This window comes from Mauremys mutica, chromosome 1 (genome assembly GCF_020497125.1).
Source record: "Mauremys mutica isolate MM-2020 ecotype Southern chromosome 1, ASM2049712v1, whole genome shotgun sequence".
NCBI lineage: Eukaryota > Metazoa > Chordata > Testudines > Geoemydidae > Mauremys > Mauremys mutica.
The window spans coordinates 266287003-266305510 of NC_059072.1; the positions used below are offsets into that span (position 1 = coordinate 266287003).

The 18508-nt window shown below is 44.5% G+C and overlaps 1 protein-coding gene across 5 annotated transcripts in view; it reads right to left on the reverse strand.

The window, feature by feature from the left end:
• The window catches only part of FARP1 (FERM, ARH/RhoGEF and pleckstrin domain protein 1), a 327115-nt gene that overhangs the window by 38633 nt on the left and 269974 nt on the right, over window positions 1-18508 (reverse strand). For 4 of the 5 annotated variants that reach the window (XM_045009291.1, XM_045009266.1, XM_045009275.1 and 1 more), the window contains 3 exons: window positions 17846-18036; window positions 15779-15868; window positions 13698-13831 (listed from right to left, as the gene is read on the reverse strand). In XM_045009291.1, the coding sequence (XP_044865226.1) occupies window positions 13698-13831; window positions 15779-15868; window positions 17846-18036 (415 nt within the window). The remainder of the gene's footprint in view (window positions 1-13697; window positions 13832-15778; window positions 15869-17845; window positions 18037-18508) is intronic. The other variant, XM_045009283.1, reaches the window with a different exon arrangement.

Genomic DNA, 18508 nt, shown 5'->3' on the forward strand with positions numbered 1-18508 from the left:
TGCTGACAACATACACACTAGCACAGTAGCCTCACAAATGCAACAGAACACTTTGGGAACAAAGCACACGCACATTGTAGGGCAGAGTCTGAAACCTTCTCTTTGCTAAGGCAAAACGTGTGTTTATATCAGGTTTAACAAAGAGGAGCTACCTACACCTGGCCTACACTCAAACACTGAGCCTACCCCACACAAACCACCACAACCTTGCTAAACGTAACTACCCCTTCCCCTTGCTGTGAGGATTCTGTCTTAGCCACTACTTTCAGTTACTCCTCACTAGGGGTCACCAGATGCAATTAACAGGCAGCAGGTTTAAAACAAACAAAAGGAAGTATTTTTTCACACAATGCACAGTCAACCTGTGGAACTCCTTGCCAAAGGATGTTGTGGAAGGCCAAGACTATAACAGGTTTCAAAAAAGAACTAGATATGTTCATGGAGGATAGGTCCATCAATGGCTATTAGCCAGGATGGGCAGGGATGGTGTCCCTAGCCTCTGTTTGCCGGAAGCTGGGAATGGGCAACAGGGGATGAATCACTTGATGATTACCTGTTCTGTTCATTCCCTCTGAAGCACCTGGCATTGGCCACTGTTGGAAAACAGGATACTGGGCTAGATGGACCTTTGGTCTGACTCAGCATGGCCGTTCTTATGTTCTCACTGAGCCCTGGAGACTACCGTCGGGAATGCTGACAGTACACATAACACAAGCATACCCCGTGCCTAATACTGATAAAACCGACAGAATTCAGTGCTGAAATGAGGCATACTTGATCTTTTGAAGTACACGTGCACCTCTCTTCAAATCCCAATCACCTGTTCCAACTACTCCTTCCCCCACCTAGCACAAGCAGTCAGAGTGCAGGCAAATATATGCTGCAGTTCAAATCTATGGAATGCAACACAACACAAACAATGGCACATTCTCTTAGTCATTCTTTATGTCTTCATACCCTGGGACCCCCTTACTGAACCATTCCAGTGGCTATAGCCAGATCCATGGGCAAGTTAAGGTTGCGTTGCGGGAGTGGCACATCCCTTAACTTTGTATTTCCTGGTTTTCCAAGGTTTGAGCACAGCTGAACTTGACATTCCAGAAAGGCATGTGGCACCATCAGGGAACCTTCACTCTGGGATATCCAAGTTTGGGGGCATCTAATTACCTTAGATTTTAGTAATTTGAGATTCAAGGGCCAGATCTGCCAGCTTTCTGCTCCACACCTTTACTGATTCTCAGCACAGCAGAGAACCTGTTTGGCCCCTAGTGCAAGTTAAAGCAATCTTATCTAAGTCATGGTCCCTGGAACAGTTCCATTCAGCCATCCCAGAGTACCAGGGCACAGTATAGCCAGGCTACATTCCCTTCTGCCCTGATACACTCTCAGCAATGCCACTGTGCCAGGGGAGGAGAGCAGTGGGAGCAGGTGGTGTAGCATTGATCAGGGATTCCCTTATGCAAGTGAAATCCCCAGCACTGTTACAGCATCTGTCTGTCCATGCAGGGCCATGGAGGAAGGATAGAGCAGGGGTTGAGGATCTGGCCCATCCTGTTTAATGTGGGGAGCTGACTGAGTAGGTGTCATGGTACAGTGGGACTGGAATATTTTTGCTTGTGTTTTTCTCTGAAGCAACAGTGGATTTCCTTAAGGATGCTGCTTTTCCCTTACTTTAAATACAACATTGCACTCAGACCACTTAATAGAACAATGGGTTTGGAAAAGTATTAATAACCTAGCCTCCAAATGGCATTTGTTTGTTTATTTTAAAAGGGCCATGATACCCACTCCTTCAGTAACACCCGCACGAGGGTAAAGAGGCTCCAAGAAACCTCACAAGGCGAGCCCTGTAGCGCTTCCAGTAAACACTGTCTCAGAGAGGAACGTCTGAGCCTTCAAACCTCAAGGATCACGAAGACCCATGGAGAAAGGAAGCTCCAACTCAGCAGCACCCTGGGGCTTGCCAGGAATTAAAGATTTATTTTAAAATGAAGATTATGTCTGCAATTTGTGCAGCATTCTTCTATTTCTTTCACATCAGAAAATATTCTTAAATTTCATTCTGAACAACATTGAGTACTGTGTCATTGTGAAGATTTTAAGACTGGAGGAGGAGATTGCTTATAACTACTGATAAGGAATTCAATTTTTAACACTATATTATATGATGCTAAAAACAACGTTTGCCCTATATACAGAGACTCTGCAAGCAGCTATTTTGGGTCTTTGAACAGAGCTCCTCTGTTTTTCCTCAGCTCACACCACTTCAGAGCCAGTGGAAGGAAATCTGTAGCAAGAACATACTGTCTCAAACTGCAAGGGAATACTCTTATAGGAAATGGAAATTTGATCGTGAAAATAAATCAGGAATAATATTAACACATGTTCCCTAAAGGTCAACATAAAATTCAGTCACAGCTCTGGGAGAAACAGTTAGCATTGTGTTAGTGACCCTATCCACAATAAAGTGACCCAAGACTGACCTATACAATGTTATGGGCTTGGGGATAATACCTCCGCCTGGTCTAGTTAGTTTCCCAGAAAACCATAAATGAAGACTAGCAAGACCTGCCTCTGTATAAGCTCTCAGATGATTCCTTACTGAAGTGTCATATTTCATAAGGGTTCCCAGGCAAAACTATGCCTTCTACATAGAACACAAAAAACCTGGAAGACTAAAAACATGATAAGATAAAAACAAAACAATTTGGAAACATGATGACAAAGAGCCTGCTCATGCTGCTAGACCAAAGGCTCTCTCATGACTCCTCTCACCAACCCTTCTGCTGCAGTTATTCTCCCAAAGCAAGAGAGATTACACAGTACATCTTTCAGAGGACAACAATGCCACCACTAAATCAGCCAGACACACCCCAACAACTGCCATGGTGTAAGTGGTGCAAGCCAAGCCCTAGTCAGCCCTGTGAGTGAGAAACCTGAACCAGATTGAATATGCAGCTGGTCCATTCAATACAAACAAGATATTAGAGTGTATACAAGAACAAGATAGAAAGTAAAACTGAAAATATTACAATGCTATTACAGTGACCTGGCTCGGCTAATTTTGAGGCAAGGCAGAGGCAAACCAAGACAAAATGGAAAATTTTAAAATGTTTAGAACTTTATAAGGGAAAGCCCAAAAATAGTACCAGGAGCATAAATAATATAGAACCTTACCAAGTACTTACTTTTATAATAATAAACTATAGGTTACCAACACATGAACCTTTGCGAGTTCGTACAAGCTACTCTTCCTCACACTGTGCAGTTAAAACCAAAAGCATTGTTATTAACAAGAACAAAAGAGATTACTCAAACATACTGTGTCACTTGAGAGAAAAATCAACTTTTCCTCTCCTTGGCTATAAGTGCAGTTCCATTCTTTGATCCTCTTTGATTTAACGTACTTCTTGTATTCAGTGGTCCTGTGGCTGTGCCTCTTTTCGCCCGAGTTTATCTGCAAGTTGGGTTTCTTTACCTAATGAGCCCTCACTTGTCCATTAGGCACCTTTGAACTCTATTCCTTCAACAGATGTTCAGACAGTCATTCTCTCTGGTCAATTACTTTAGGTTCTTTGTGGGTGGGCTTCACGTTTACTATTTTCAGGATCTATTTTCATCTAACAGAGCTGTTTGATCAATACCCTTTTTCATCAATTATATTTACTTTCAGTTTTTTTCCTTGGTACTCTCTCTCTCTCTAGTATGTCTGTGGATTTTATTCCCTCTACTAATATTGACTGCTCGCATACCCACAGCTGGGGTTTTTTCTGCTTCTCCTGACCTGAAACCTCTCTTATTTTCCTTCTTTCCCCTTCGCATTTCCCAGTGTCCTACTTTTAGTCAGGGGCGGCTCTAGGCACCAGCGGGCCAAGCGCCCGCTTGGGGCGGCATCCTGGGGAGGGCGGCAGATGGCCCCGGTGGACCTCCCGCAGGCATGGACCTCCGCAGGTCCACCGGAGCCACCGACCCGCAACCGCCAAAGCGCCGCCTAGAGCCGCCCTGCCGCCAGCCCCGGCCGGGAATCAGAGGGCTCCGGGCTGCCCGCCGTGGCGGGCAGCGAAGAGCCTTTTAAATCCCAGCCGCTGCTGGGAATCAGAGTCTTCTGACTCCCGGCTGCGGCTGGGATTTAAAAGGCTCTGGGCTCCCCGCCCCCGCGGGCAGCCCGGAGCCCTCTGACTCCCGGCTGCGGCTGGGATTTAAAAGGCTCTGGGCTCCCCGCCCCCACGGGCAGCCCGGAGCCCTCTGACTCCCAGCCGCGGCTGGGAGTTAAAAGGCTCTGGGCTCCCCGCCGCAGCGGGGAGCCTAGAGCCCTTAGGCGTGCCTGCCGCCCTAAGGGCACACGGACTGCCCCCCCCCCCAGCCCAGGGCGGCAATTCAGCGTGCTGCTTGGGGCGGCAAAAACTGTAGAGCCGGCCCTGCTTTTAGTCTCCTGTTCTTCTATTGTATCCCCTCACCTCCAGGTCATCTGCTAGCTCCGCATCCTTCCCTCCTTCTCTCACAGCTTTTTCCAACTGTCCCCTTTGGACAGTTTCCAAGCCTCCGCCCCACTCGAACTACCCTCTCCGGAGCTCGCTCTCTCTATGCTGCAGCAGGGGCTAGTCCCAGGGCCAGGGTTACTACACTATTACCTAATATAACCCAATGGATGAGAGGGGATGTGGGTGTAACAGGACAGCAGATGTAACTCTCTGATCCTGAGCCACTCAGGTCTCCAGCAGAGGCTAACTTAAAATAAAATAAAAATCCTGTGTAGGATTGGACATGGCAGAGCCTCCTCACCTTCCCAGCAACACTTTTGCTCTTATGATATTGGGGGGAAAGCAGCAGCAACTGCACTTCTTCCGCCAGCTTTATACCAGCATTTTCTATCTCCGGCTGCTCCAAGGCCACGGGGCCTTTTGTGATAATTGAATTAAGCTAAATCTACACAAGTCACTCTTAGGCCGAGGTAAGATTGCCCACACAACGGGGCGGTACCGTTGTCACTAGACCCATTTTGGAACAGACTTAGTTAAATCAGTACAATTTCTGTATATAGACAAGCCTATAGCAAAACCATTTTAAGCAAGGGCTAATGTAAAGGTTTCTTTATCCTTTAAGAGTTTAATAAGACTGATTTTTAAATCAATTTAGTCAAACCAGTGCAATCATTTAAGATAAACAAAGAGTGACATTTTCAGAAATGCCTACCTGCCTTAGTAGCATATGTCTTCTTTTCAAAAGTGATTTAGGTACTTTGGAACCAAGTCTCTTTGAAAGTCACTGGGGCTTTGAGTTAGGCATTTAGGGCTAGAGCCACAAAGAGATTTAGGCGCAAAACTCTTCTTTAGGCACCTAAATCCAAAATTTAGATCCTCAAAACTCACCTATACACAATTGACCATCTTCCTCACAAGAGAGATTGAAAGAGCCCCCCCGGCCCAATCTCCCAGAGCCCAGTGGTTCAGGCACTCGTCTACAGCGAGGGAGTCACAAATTCCAGTCCCAGCTCCACAAAGGGGGGAGCTGATCCCAAGTGATCCACATGCTGGGTGAGTGCTCTCACTAGCTACTAGGCCAGAGGCTATCGGGGGGCACTGCCATCATTTTTTCTGAGCAAGGATTTAGGGGGTCCTGACTCCAGGAGCAGGTTCACAGCTGAGAATCTCAAGTGGAAATAGGCACCTAAATTCCTTTTAGGGTCTTAGACCCACACCTTCTCCTCAGCATTTCCTACTGGCTAGTTTGAGCAGCTTCCTACTCAGCTTGCTGGCTTTTGTGGATCCCATTATTAGGCACTTAACTCTCCTCATGCATTGTATGGGGAGCCCGGGAATTTAACTCGGGGTTGTGGATTCCACTAGGCAGCAGGGTGCCTAAACATAGGTGCTGCAACTCAGTTTTAGTCCCCTTTGTGTACTTAGCCCATAGAAACCTAAGTCCCAGAGACGTTTGATGAGGCTTATGCTCCAGAGTTCCTAAACCATTTTTGAAAATGGGACTTATGTGCTTTTGAAAATTTTACCTGTTGCCTGGTGTGATGCTGTATTTGCCACAGCCAAGAGAACTGCAATCTGCATTACAACATACGGTCTCTGTTTCAGGCACTGCAGAAAAGCCATCTCCATTTCAGTAGCGCTGATGGATAATGTGAAGATTAGGAAGACTTGTGCATGCTCTATTTTTTGAGAGGAGACATACTGTAACTTCGGAGCTTTCATCTGTCACATACAAGTAGGAGAAGAGCCAGCTGAATTTAGTTAGTATTCTCATAGTTGAAAGTAAGATTGGTTTTCCTTTGCAGTTTATGTAAAATATTAAATTGGCTATTCATTCTGGTCACCGTACACCTTCTCAGACAAGAGACTGGGACATTTAGCTCATCTTTTCATGGCTCTATCAGTGTTTTGCATAATAGGTTTCCAAATTAGCTTTCATAAGTTCTGATAGTGGAGGGTTGATACAAATCCATAAATATGCACCTTTCCCTTGTTAGCTTACAGACTGGTATAAAATGTAGATGATGACTGCAGAGGACAATAAGAACATAAGAATGGCCATACTGGGTCAGACTAATTAATGGTCCATCTAGCCCAGTATCCCCTCTTCCAACAGTGGCCGGTGCCAGATGCTTCAGAGGAAGTGAACAGAACAGGGCAATTTATTGAGTGGTGCATTTTCTCTCATACAGTCCGTTTCTAGCAGTCAGAGGTTTAGGGATGTGGTCCCTGTCGAGTATAAGTATGGATATGGGATACCCAGAACATGGGGTTGTACCCCTGACCATCTTGGCTATTGACCACTGATGGACCTATCCTCCATGAAATTATCTAATTCTTTTTTGAATCCAGTTGTACTTTTAGCTTTCATAACATCCGTTGGCAACGAGTTCCATAGGTTGACCGTGCATTCTGCTAGGATACTGGTAGCTGAATGAGCAGAGTAATTATTTCTGCATTTAGGGTTTAATGCCACACAAATACTTCACAGACATCCTAAATCTTGTAGCCTTCCAGACTTGACATACATACTAGAGAGAAATAGCTTTAGATACTTTTAATAAAAACAGGAAAACTAATCTTTTCACAGAGAAATTAGTAATTTGGCTTCCAGTTCTAACGCACCTTTAGAGTCTGCAGTTTGTTCTCTCAGTACTACCAGATGTGGCTCAGAAATGTATTCCCAGTAGTTAGCAAAAACCTCTCAGATTTCAGCATCTGGAGGGAGGGTTTACGCGAGGCATTGAGAAGGAAATAGAAGCTGACAGGAGTTGAAAAATTTGCTAGAGATCCACTAGCTAGCCTGAGCACTAAACTTACTAGAGCTTGAGGATTGTCGTAACAGTGTCAGTATCAGACTTCCTGGATCTCAGCAGGGTTCAGATGATCCTTCCTCAGTCTAAGGTAAATTGAATACTATGTTAGACCTTAAAAACTGGGGATTGCTCCACTGGCCTGGGATTGATAGGGTGCATTAAAGACCCTACATGGAATTTAAAGATATCAGCAAATCCTTCCCCAAACAACTCCAAGAGAAACTCTACAGCCTCATTCCCCCATGAACCCACCCCAGGAACCTTCTACCTGCTTCCCAAGATACACAAACAAGGGAACCCAGGCAGACCCATGATAGCTGGCCTCAGCACTCTTACAGAAGGAATATTGGGACTCCTAGAAACCCTCCTCAAACCTCTCACCACAGAAAGGATCAGCTTCTTGCAGGACACAAGGGACTACCTCTACAAACTCCGCAACATTAACAGCCTCCCTCAGAACACCATTTTTGCTGCCATAGATGTCACCTCCCTGTACACGAACATCCCTCACGATCATGGCATCGCAGCCCACCTCAAATATCCACAAGACAATGGACAACATTAAATATTCCACCCCAAACATAGGGCCAAAATCATTCATTTCATCCTCACCCATAACAATTTTACATTCAACAACACACACTTTGTCCAAACCACCAGTATAGCCATGGTCACCAGGATGGCTTCCAGTATGCCACCCTCTTCTTGGGCCACCTTGAGAAAGAAATTCTGAAAAAATGCACCACAAAACCAACGACATACCTGAGATACATCGATAATATTTTCATCCTCTGGACTGATGACCTAACTCCCTCACAGATTTCCACAACTTCAGCAACCACCACCTACCTATTAAACTCTCTCTAGAACACTCCCACACTAGCATCAACTTCCTGGATACCATGATCAGCTTCATTAATGGAACTCTACAGACAACTATATACAAGAAACCTATGGATCACCATACTTACCTTCACAGATTCAGTAACCACCCCAAACACCCGAAGAAATTGGTTATCTACACCCAGGCACTCAGATACCACAGAATAGACTCTGAGGAGCAAGTCCAGGGATATACACCTTAGCACACTTAAAGCCGCCTTCACCAGCAAGGACACTCCACCAGAGAAGTATATCACATCACGTAACAGGCCACCCAAATACCTTGAGAGAACCTGCTTTAATATGGAAATAAAACCCTCTCCGACCATACACCTCTAGTTGTCACCTGCTACCTGGCACTGGAACCCATATGGGGTATCATTAAACAATTACAAACCCATACTCGACAGGGACCACATCCTGAAAGAAATCATTCCTGAACTCCTAATTCTGGCCTTCAAACAACCCCTCAACCTCACCAAGCTCATCTCAGAAGCAAGCTCTCCACAGACCAGGATCCACCAATTCAAAGCAGCACCAGACTTATATACATGTCTCCACTGCTACAATGATCAATTCCCCCCCACCCAACACATCTTTCAACATCCATGGGTCCTAAATAGTACTATCACAACTTGTGGTGTACCTTATCCAGTGCACTAAATGTCCCAACAACTATTTTGTGGGTGAAACCAGACAATCACTATGCACTCGAATGAACTCACACAGGAAAGTGATAAAAGACTACTGTGTTAACTACTTATGTTAAACAATCTGTTCCCCCCCTATATTTAGCTGTGACACATTTCCCAGACCTGAAGAAAAGCTATATGTAAGCTCGAAAGCTTATCTCTCTCAGCAACTGAAATTTGTCCAATAAAAGATTATCTCACCCACTTTGTCTCGCCAATATCCTGGGACCAACACAGCTACAACAACCCAGTATATTTTTAAAAGATTCATAGTTAAGGACTCTTTGAGCCAAACCATAATAGTTTTGGGGATATCTCTCTGTAAATCAAAAACCCAGACAGATATATCAACCATTTCAGTTGATGATTTACAATCACTATGGCAATGCATCTGCTTGTCTGGTCTATGTCCAGAAAAGACTGGACATAGAGCTTCCAAAAACACAAGAACACTTCCAGACAAACAAAAAATATATCTAAGTAGAAGAAAGAGCTAATTACATTTATCTCTCAGTTTAAAAAAACCAAGATCCTACACTCTGGGGTGTGTGGGGGGGAGAACAGTTACTCACTATGGGAGATTTCTCTTCCCCAGAGAGTACATGTAACAGCTGAGTAGCTAGCACTGTTTCAAAGCAATAAAAAGAGAACAGCATTGAAAAAACGAACCTCTGGTCCTCTTTGTGAATTTTATGTGAGAAGCCTGTATCAACGGAGGTAGCAAGCTGTGCTTTAAAATGAAGTGTGTAATTCCAACAGGAGTTTTTTTTGCTCCTTCAGCCCAATGTAGGTCCTCTCAGCAGACTAGTATTCAGACGACAATGGGGAACAAAACTGCCAACATCCTTTCATTTGTTCCCCATCACACCGGCGAGCCGTGAAACACAAAAAGCACAACAAAATATAAAATCCCATATTGAGCCCACAAAGAGTTCTAGAAACTCTGTGTAGTGCAGATCTTTTTATTCAAAGACTCTTTTTTCATGTGACAAAGCCCTTGAAGAGAATGAAGCTTTTTCATGTCTCATGCCTCAGTGAAACTGTTCCACCATTCCTACATATTATTAGAGATAGAGAAATTAAAGAAGTTGACATAGGCCTGGTCTACACTGGGAAATTAGTTTGGTATAACTACATCATTCAGGGGTGTGAAAAATCCACACCCCTGAGTGATGCAGTTAAACCGACCTGCCTCCTGGTGTAGACAGAGCTATGTAGATGGGAGAATTCACCTGTTGACCTATCTACTGCCTCTCGTGGAGGTAGATTACCTACACTGACGGGAGAACCGCTGTCGTTGGCATAAGTAGCATCTTCACTGAAGCAATACAGCAGTGCCGCTGCAATGTTTTAAGTGTAGATAAGTCCATAGAAGAGAAACTACAGCAACTCTGTGTCTCAATTCAGGGGTTAGATGTGTACATGGGAGTAAAAAGACAAGGCTACATTCAGGTGAGGAAAATTTTGCTGAGCTTCAAACTGTCCTCAGAAGAAAATATAGTACGCATAGTCTGACAAAACTCTTAACACCTGCAGGAGTGACTGCAGGATGAGTAATTAAGGCCAACATTTTCAAAAGTGCCCTTTGATTTTAGGTGCCTCCGTTTTTGGATATGAAGCATCTTACAGCAAGTAAACAAACCCTTCTTCCCTTGGTACTGTGGAGGGATGTGTTCTATGACTCCTTGCTGCAGTAAGAAGTTCACCTCTTGTTTGAGAATACTCTCATGAGAGTGGCCCTCAAAGGAGGATGGGGAGGGTTTTTTTGGAGGAGATAAGGATGCAAACTCTATCCTGCACCCACTTGTCTGTTGTTATTGCCCTCCAACTGCTGAAAAAGTGTGGTGTGTGGGAGTTGGGAGGTATTGAGCTTAGTGTTTCACAGTTCTTGAGCTCCCATCAAAAATAATGTCAAGCTGGCGGCTGAGGTTGGGTTGCAGAGCCTGTTGCAGAGTGTGTAGGGAAGCGGGACTTTTGAACCTTCTGTCTCTTACATGGTGGTTCATAGGGCCTCTGATGGAAAAACTGCTGAGCCATGGGCCTAGATCTCACTGATGGGCAGTGAAACTTCCTCTTACGGGCAAGTGTGTATATGTCCAGGGAGCAGAGGGTAGTCCTGGAGTCCTTCAGGGCATGGAGAGACTCATCCATCTTCTGGTTGAAGAGGTGTGATTCATTGATGGCATGCTCAATGGTATTCTGGATCTCCCTAGGGAACCCTGATTCATAGAGCCATGACTCCCTGCACAGGATGATGGCGGTAGCCAGAGCTCTAGAGGAGGTATCAGTGGTATTGACTGCAGATTGGAAAATAGCCCTGGCTATCAGTTTGCCTTTGTCTATCAGAGCTTGAAAACAAGCTCTGTCCTGCTGCGGAAAGGCTATCAGTAAACTCTGCAAACTTGGCATAGTTCAGTAAATTGTATTTTATCTGTTAGCACCTGGTAATTGGCTATCCTGAACTGGAATCTGGATGATGAGAAGACCTTTCTTCCCAACAGATCCAGGCATTTGCCCTCTATCAGCTGAAGCAGACCAGGGATGTCACTGTCCAGCCCTTTCAGAAGTAGCATGGACCACCAGTGAGTTGGGAGCAGGGTGAGAACACAGAAATTCCTCTCCTTTGGCCAGCATGTAATAGAGCTTCTCTGTCCTTTTGCAGGTAGGAGCACAGATGGCAGAGATGTGCCAGACTATCCTAGTTGGCTCCAGTATGGCTTCATTAATGTGGAAAGCTATTCTGTTGGGTCCGGATGCATGGAGGATGTCTAAAAGTCTGTGCTAGGAGTCCTGGATCTCCTCGAGAAAGGAATCTGAAGCTATCCAGCAATGCTGTGAAGAAGTTCCTGGAACTGCCTAATGTAATCAGGAGGAAAGGGGGAGGGTTAAGGAGGGGAGGGGAAGATGGGGCTGGAGGAGACATAGGAGTCACTGCTTCATCTGGGGAAAACAATGGCAGTCTTGCTGGTTCCAGCAGAACCACTGGATCCGGAGAGTAATGTTCCTCCTCCTCCTGCAGATCCAGGGGCAGATCTGAGCATCCCCTTAGAGGGGAGACAAGTGGTGACTCCCTGGCATAGCAGATCAACTTTTCAGGAGAGTACAGGTCCCAAGACCCCCAATACAGCCGGCAGGAAGGATCAATTGGTGGACGTGGGAGCCCCCACAGCATGTAGGGTGACCAGATGTCCCTATTTTATAGGGACAGTCCCAATATTTGGGGCTTTTTTTCATATGGGCTCATATTACCATACCCCCCACCCCAGTCCCGATTTTTCATACTTGTTATCTGGTCACCCTAACAGCATGGGGTACCAGCGCCTCCGAGACAGATGATGCGGAGGTTGAGCCCAAACTGGTGCAGGTCTCCTGGGGGGTGGTGGACATGTAGGGTAGGGGAAGAAAGGTTCATCAAGTGGTTTAGACTCAGTGGAGAGAAGCCTGATTCTTGTTCCAGTAGGGGTAACATCGGTGCCATTAGAGGGGAGATGTATTCTAAGTATGGGATGGGTGATAAACTCCTTCCAGTGGTCGAGAGGCCCGATCGAGGAGGGGATTCCAGATCCAGCTGTGGCCCCCTTACCGCTGTCTGTGCTGTGCCCCCCTTGCCCTCCCCTACCTGGAGCTGCAGCCCCGCTCCTGGCTCTGGGGGTGGGAGGGGAAGAGAGGGAGCGCAGATGGGTAAGGGAGGGGCACGACTCTCAAAAGTTTGGGAACTGCTGTCCTAGATCTATACATTTATTTTAGCCATATTAAAATACATATTGTTTGCCTGTGCCCTGCTTACAAAGCAATCCAGATTGCTCTGTATCAGTGTCAGGTTCACTTCATTATTTACCACTCCCTCATTTTGTGTGTCACCTTACAACTTTATTACTGATGATTTTATGTTCTCTTCCAGGTCACTGATAAAAATGTTAAATAGCATAGAGCCAAGAACTGATCTCTGCAGGACCTCACTAGAAACATACCCACTCAACGAGGATTCTGTTTACAATTATATTTTGAGACCTATCAGTTAGCCAGTTTTTAATCCATTTCATGTGTCTGATATTAATTTTATACCTGTCTAGTTTTTTAATCAAAATGTGTGCTGCATCAAATCAAATACCTTATAGCGTTGATGTAATATACTTAGATTTCTATTACTTTTATCAACTAAACTTGGAATCTCATTAAAAAAAGATACCAAGTTAGTTTGACACAATCTATTTTCCATAAACTCATGTTAATCGGTATTAATTATATTACCCTCCTTTAATTCTTTATTAACTGAGTCTCACATCAGCTGCTCCATTATCTTGCCCAGAATCAGTCAGACTGACAGGCCTATAATTCCCACATCATCCTATTTACCCTTTTTTAATATTGGCACAGCATTAGCCTTCTTCCAGTTCTCTGGAACTTCCCTGGTGTTCCAAGATTTATTGAAAATCAACATCAATTGTCCAGAGAGCACCTAAGCCAACTCTTTTAAAACTCTTGTATGCAAGTTCTCTGGACCTGCTGATGTAAAAGTGAATACATTTAGTAGCTGCTCTTTGACACCCTCCAGAGTTACTACAGGAATGGAAAAGTATCATCACGTGATAGGAAACTTTACTAGTTTGTATTACCTTGTTTCAATATAGCTGTATTATACACTCTATCAATTGAATTAACACAAAGCAGATTTTCTTAATACATTCTATTAACAACCAACATTTTTGATCCACCCAAATGAATCATGACAGTCAACCCACATGGAGCAAAAATTTACCAAACTGGAATGTGGAAATACTTAACTGAGAGATGTAATAGTAATAAATAATGAATAACATTCTTACCACAGAGCAAGTCTCTGCTCAATTTCCTTCAGAAAAGTGGTGTGAAATTTGTGCAAAGGTTCAAAGTTGGAGAAGAGGAAATTCTTCAGTGTTTCTGGCATATAGTCATCTTTACTCACTGTGCTCTGAAACCACTGGAAGGAAAGAACAAAGTGATAAAGGGGAAGGCTGGGGGCAGGGCCTGTCATTTACTCTATCTTTGTGCAGTTACCTACAACCCTGGCTGGCCTCTAGACTACAGTATGGCTCAGATTTAGGACAACATTTAAGAAACTACTTAAATCCCATTGAAGTTGATGAGACTTAAGCCCATGCTTCTGAACTGGCCCTATAAATAACAACAACAACAGTAGTGAAAGGGGTTATTTACTTCCTTACAGTTAATCCACCAATTCAGGGTATATACAGAATACATTTACTGCAGTGATACTGTATCCTGAGGTCACAGTTCTATTTTCTTTCTATATTTGTCATGAAATGTGATGTCCCAAGATAAATACAGAAAAGTAACCTGCACTGCAGAATTAATTTTGCAGGTAATTCAGCTACTGTGGATTCACTTACTTCATTGTACTGAAATGGGAAACTTAATTCCAACCACTTAAACTAGTTATTAAAATGTGAAAGTAGCTACCGCAAGTGGCTCTCATAACCAGGTTTGCTGTAGCTCAGATTTTCCAAATTTGGCCTCTGACTTAGAATGTTTGACTGTAGTCTGATTTTCAGGGGTTCTGATTACCTATTGGTCCAAAGTCAATGGAAGCCAAATCCAGCTCAGCACCTCTGAAGTTCAGGCCCTAGATCGGAGTGACCAACCTGTGGCTCCGGAGCCACATGCGGCTCTTCAGAAGTTAATGTGCAGCTCCTTGTATAGGCACCAACTCTGGGGCTAGAGCTACAGGCACCAACTTTCCAATATGCTGGAGTGTGCTCACTGCTCAACGCCTGGCTCTGCCATAGGCCCTGCCCCCTCCCCTGAGCCTGCTAGGCCCTCGCTCCTCTTCCTCCCACCCAGAGCCTCCTGCATGCCATGAAACAGCTGATTGGGAGGGAAGGGGGGGCACTGATTGGCAGGGCTGCTGGTGGGTGGGAGGCGCTGGGAGCAGGTGGAGGGAGCTGATGGGGGGCTGCTGACGTATTACTGTGGCTCTTTGGCAATGTACATTGGTAAATACTGGCTCCTCCTCAGGCTCAGGTTGGCCACCCCTGCCCTAGATAGATGAAGGTGGTCACTCAGAGTTAGAGGAAGTCCAGTTAAATGGAGGTCCAGAAGTTCAAGATCTACGCTGCTACAAGCAGAGTATAAGTAGGTCAGGATCAAGTCCTACTGTTTAAATTTATAATGGGATCTTAGATCCACTGGGGTCAACTCTGCTTTGCCCCATTACCCCTTTCTGCTGTGCTGGTAGTGTAAAGGGGCTATCAATGCAGCCGTGTAAGAGGGTTGTCTGGATGGCATAAAGCTGGCCTACCCTGCTTGAGGATCTCACTCCCTCCTCACAGTACCTACTGTGCTCTAGCTATTTTTGATAGACCTCCAGTGGCTCCTAGGGGCCTGTTGCAACTGCCTGTAAATTAGAGCAGATGGATCTATCCTCCATGAAATTATCTATCACAGGACTGAGGTGGTGGAATCTCCATCCTTAGTGGTTTATAAGGCCTGGCTTGAGGAAGCCTTGGCTGGGATGATTTAGTTGGTGTTGGTGAACAGGAGGCAATAAAACGAATCAAAAAAATAAATACAACTTCCTAGGTGAGCTACTCCTGTTTCTGGGGACTCCATTACAAATATTATCTGTGAGCTTCCAATTAAAGCCACAAGGTCTGAGCATATTTTCAGTTCCTAAAAAGTTTTCACTGTACCTGTTACAGACTAGCCATACAGTAAATGTCTACTGTCTGCTTTTTGTGTACAGCTGAAATTCTGTCCTCACTGGAACAATACCCCTGTGCATAGCATAGGGGGCAGAAAATAAAAAATAAAACCATTGTAGAATAGCTAAGGAGTAAATGGGGCAAATACAATACCACAGCTGACTCCAGCAGCATATGTTTCATGAGTAATACTAAAGTAAACATACCGACGTGATGACTTCAAGGTCCTTCAGATAAGTTCGTTCTGTGGTCGATACTTCTTTAGCAATGAAGTAAGCTTTGTCAGTTGGAAATCTCTGTAAATTGCAAAAAATAAGAAGTTTTGATCAGAAAAGAGACTCTAGGCAACAATCACTAGGACAATTAGAAACTAGCGAGCCTTGCTTGTGCTGATTATGACTGATTGCTGGAACTTCCCTGTGGAAAATCCCTTAAGAACATCCTTGCAAACAATAGCTGTCTAGGAGTTTGGAAAAGATTTCTTACTGCTATGATTATTTGCAGGATCCAGTTATTTCTAGTATTCCTCTCAACTTATTCCACATTTCTGGAGCATGATGTATTGGAAGCTGAGAACGACTTTTTTGGAGAGTTAACAATGAGGATCAAACATAAACACCTTAATGAACAGACAGTGATCTATTCATCACATAATCTGTGTTTACTCTTCAATACACATCTCTTCACGTGATAAACATTTACTGCAGAATACTCTCCAAAATGCCCAAACTAGTTTTTTCCAAAGGGGCAGAGTAGGTAGAGGATCAAAAGGGCTGGAAGAGAGAGGGCAAGAGAGAGACTTCGAACTTCAGAAAAATCTCTCCTCCGTGTTTCATAAAAGGCAAATCTATCAATATCAATCTTACACTAGGGAGACATTTAGGTTAGAGCAGCAGTGACCAGCCTTTACAGCTTAAGGGTCCAATGTCTTCTTTCAAAATGGCCAAGGAGACACAATCGGTACTTTCAGGCAGATTCTCTGCCCTATTCTGCTCCCTTTGTGCTTCTCAGGTGACACAAAGGGAAAGGAAAACATCCACCTATCCCTTGTTAATATGCTTCCACCCCTCCCACTGTGGGTGTAGAGGACATGTCAGAGGCAGTGATGGACATTGGCTGGCATACATGAAGCTCAGGCTATCCCTAGCTGGTGTACCACTTCAAGGGAACCACTGCCAGCTGGCATAAGAGAGAGCAGTCACTAGGCTGCTCAAACTGGAGCTGGGCACAGAATCAGGAAGATGTTGACTGGTGCTGGTTCTCAATGTCTCCTCCAGTGCCCTGTATAGCTGAGTGTAGAAGTAGTCTTTTCCTAGACAATCCCCTAGGCTCAAGTAGAGCCAGCCAACCCCCATCTTGCTCTTCCTGAGACTCTCACCGGTCAGTCAGCAATGGAGCCACCAGAGTGACGCTACCAATGGGGTCTAGTCCATGACTAGGGCTCCTAGGCACAAGGGTAATATGAATCACAACATACCACCATCTTCCCCTGCAATGCAGCAGGCAGCCAGCAGGGGAGCTGCTATGCAGCTGCAGCAAGGAAGAAACAGCAGCTGCTCAGAACTGCTCCTGGCTAATACCAGAGGTGCTCTTATAGCTGTAGGAGAAGTGGGGGGTGGAGGACATTGTGGAGGTAATGCCCTCTATCTCCTCACTGTAGTAATGGGGCTGACTCAAACACTTCAGTTTAAAAACCATAGGATATGGCTCAGGGAGCACATTTTCCATTCATAATCAAATACAATTTTTTTTCTTAACACAGTCACCCTGGAGGGCCCAAGTTGGACACCCCCACTTGTACTCTTAACATCACTTTACTCTCTGAAGTTGAGCACTTTGTCAAAACAGATCATTAATAAATTTCTTTAAAACGTGCTAGACCCGACTTGTAGGTCAGAACAAAAGGCCACTGAAATCAGTCACTGACTTAGATGGAACTTCGGATTAGGCCCTTAGAGCAGCAAATTCTTCTGTGGCTCACTTCTGTCCCATTGAAAGCAATGGGAGTTTTGTCACTGGCTTCAAGAGGCACACGATGAGGCTCTTGGATAGCTTGCAAGCTGTGGTTTGGTGCATCACATCACAAGACAAACAGCCCCTCTCTCAGACAATTTGTTAGCTTTTTTGCAACCCAGCATAAAAAGATCTGTCCTTCTCTTGTAACAAATGAAGAGGAGATGGAAGAGTGTCTGGGATCTAGAGATGTCAGCCACATACCACATTTCTAGCAATCAAAACATCCAGGGAGAATAAGGTGAAGTCAACTGCAATACCTTTCTCCTGACCTCTTCCTCATCATCAGTTCTGATATATGATGGGTCATTCAGCAATGGGCTGATCAGTGGAGAAGATTGCTTGGCATCAGGGCTCAAGTTTGGAGATAATGACATATTTGCCACCACTGGTGCTCCTTGAGAATTGATTGAGAGCTCTGAAAGGTGAGGGCTGCCAGTCAGAGAACCTGCTAAAGAAATGATACAATAAAAATTGCAGTTAGTATGGGACACATCCAGACAGCTAAAAATGACAGAATCTTAAACCACAGTGTGGAAATTATGCTAACAGGCACAAGATCCCAGATCCTTAGCTTGTGTAAATGGATGTAGTGTCACTGAAGTCAATGGAGCTGCAACCATTTATATCAGCTGAAGATCTGGCCCCATGCTCATTTAGTTTATAAAACTGGAAGAGTTACAGCCATTATAAAACTAGAGATCCAGGTACAAATAATTCAGTTGCATATGTTAATATTAAACATCAAATTCATGATGAGCTCTTCACCACAGCATCCTACTCTATGGAAGAGAATGCGTAGAACAGATGAATGTTCTCAGTTTTACAATTAGTTTAAAACACAAAGAACATCATAATAAATAAGCCAACCTATGGCTCCTGTTTTTCCTCCTACAACATAACTCCAAAATGCAAATGACCTA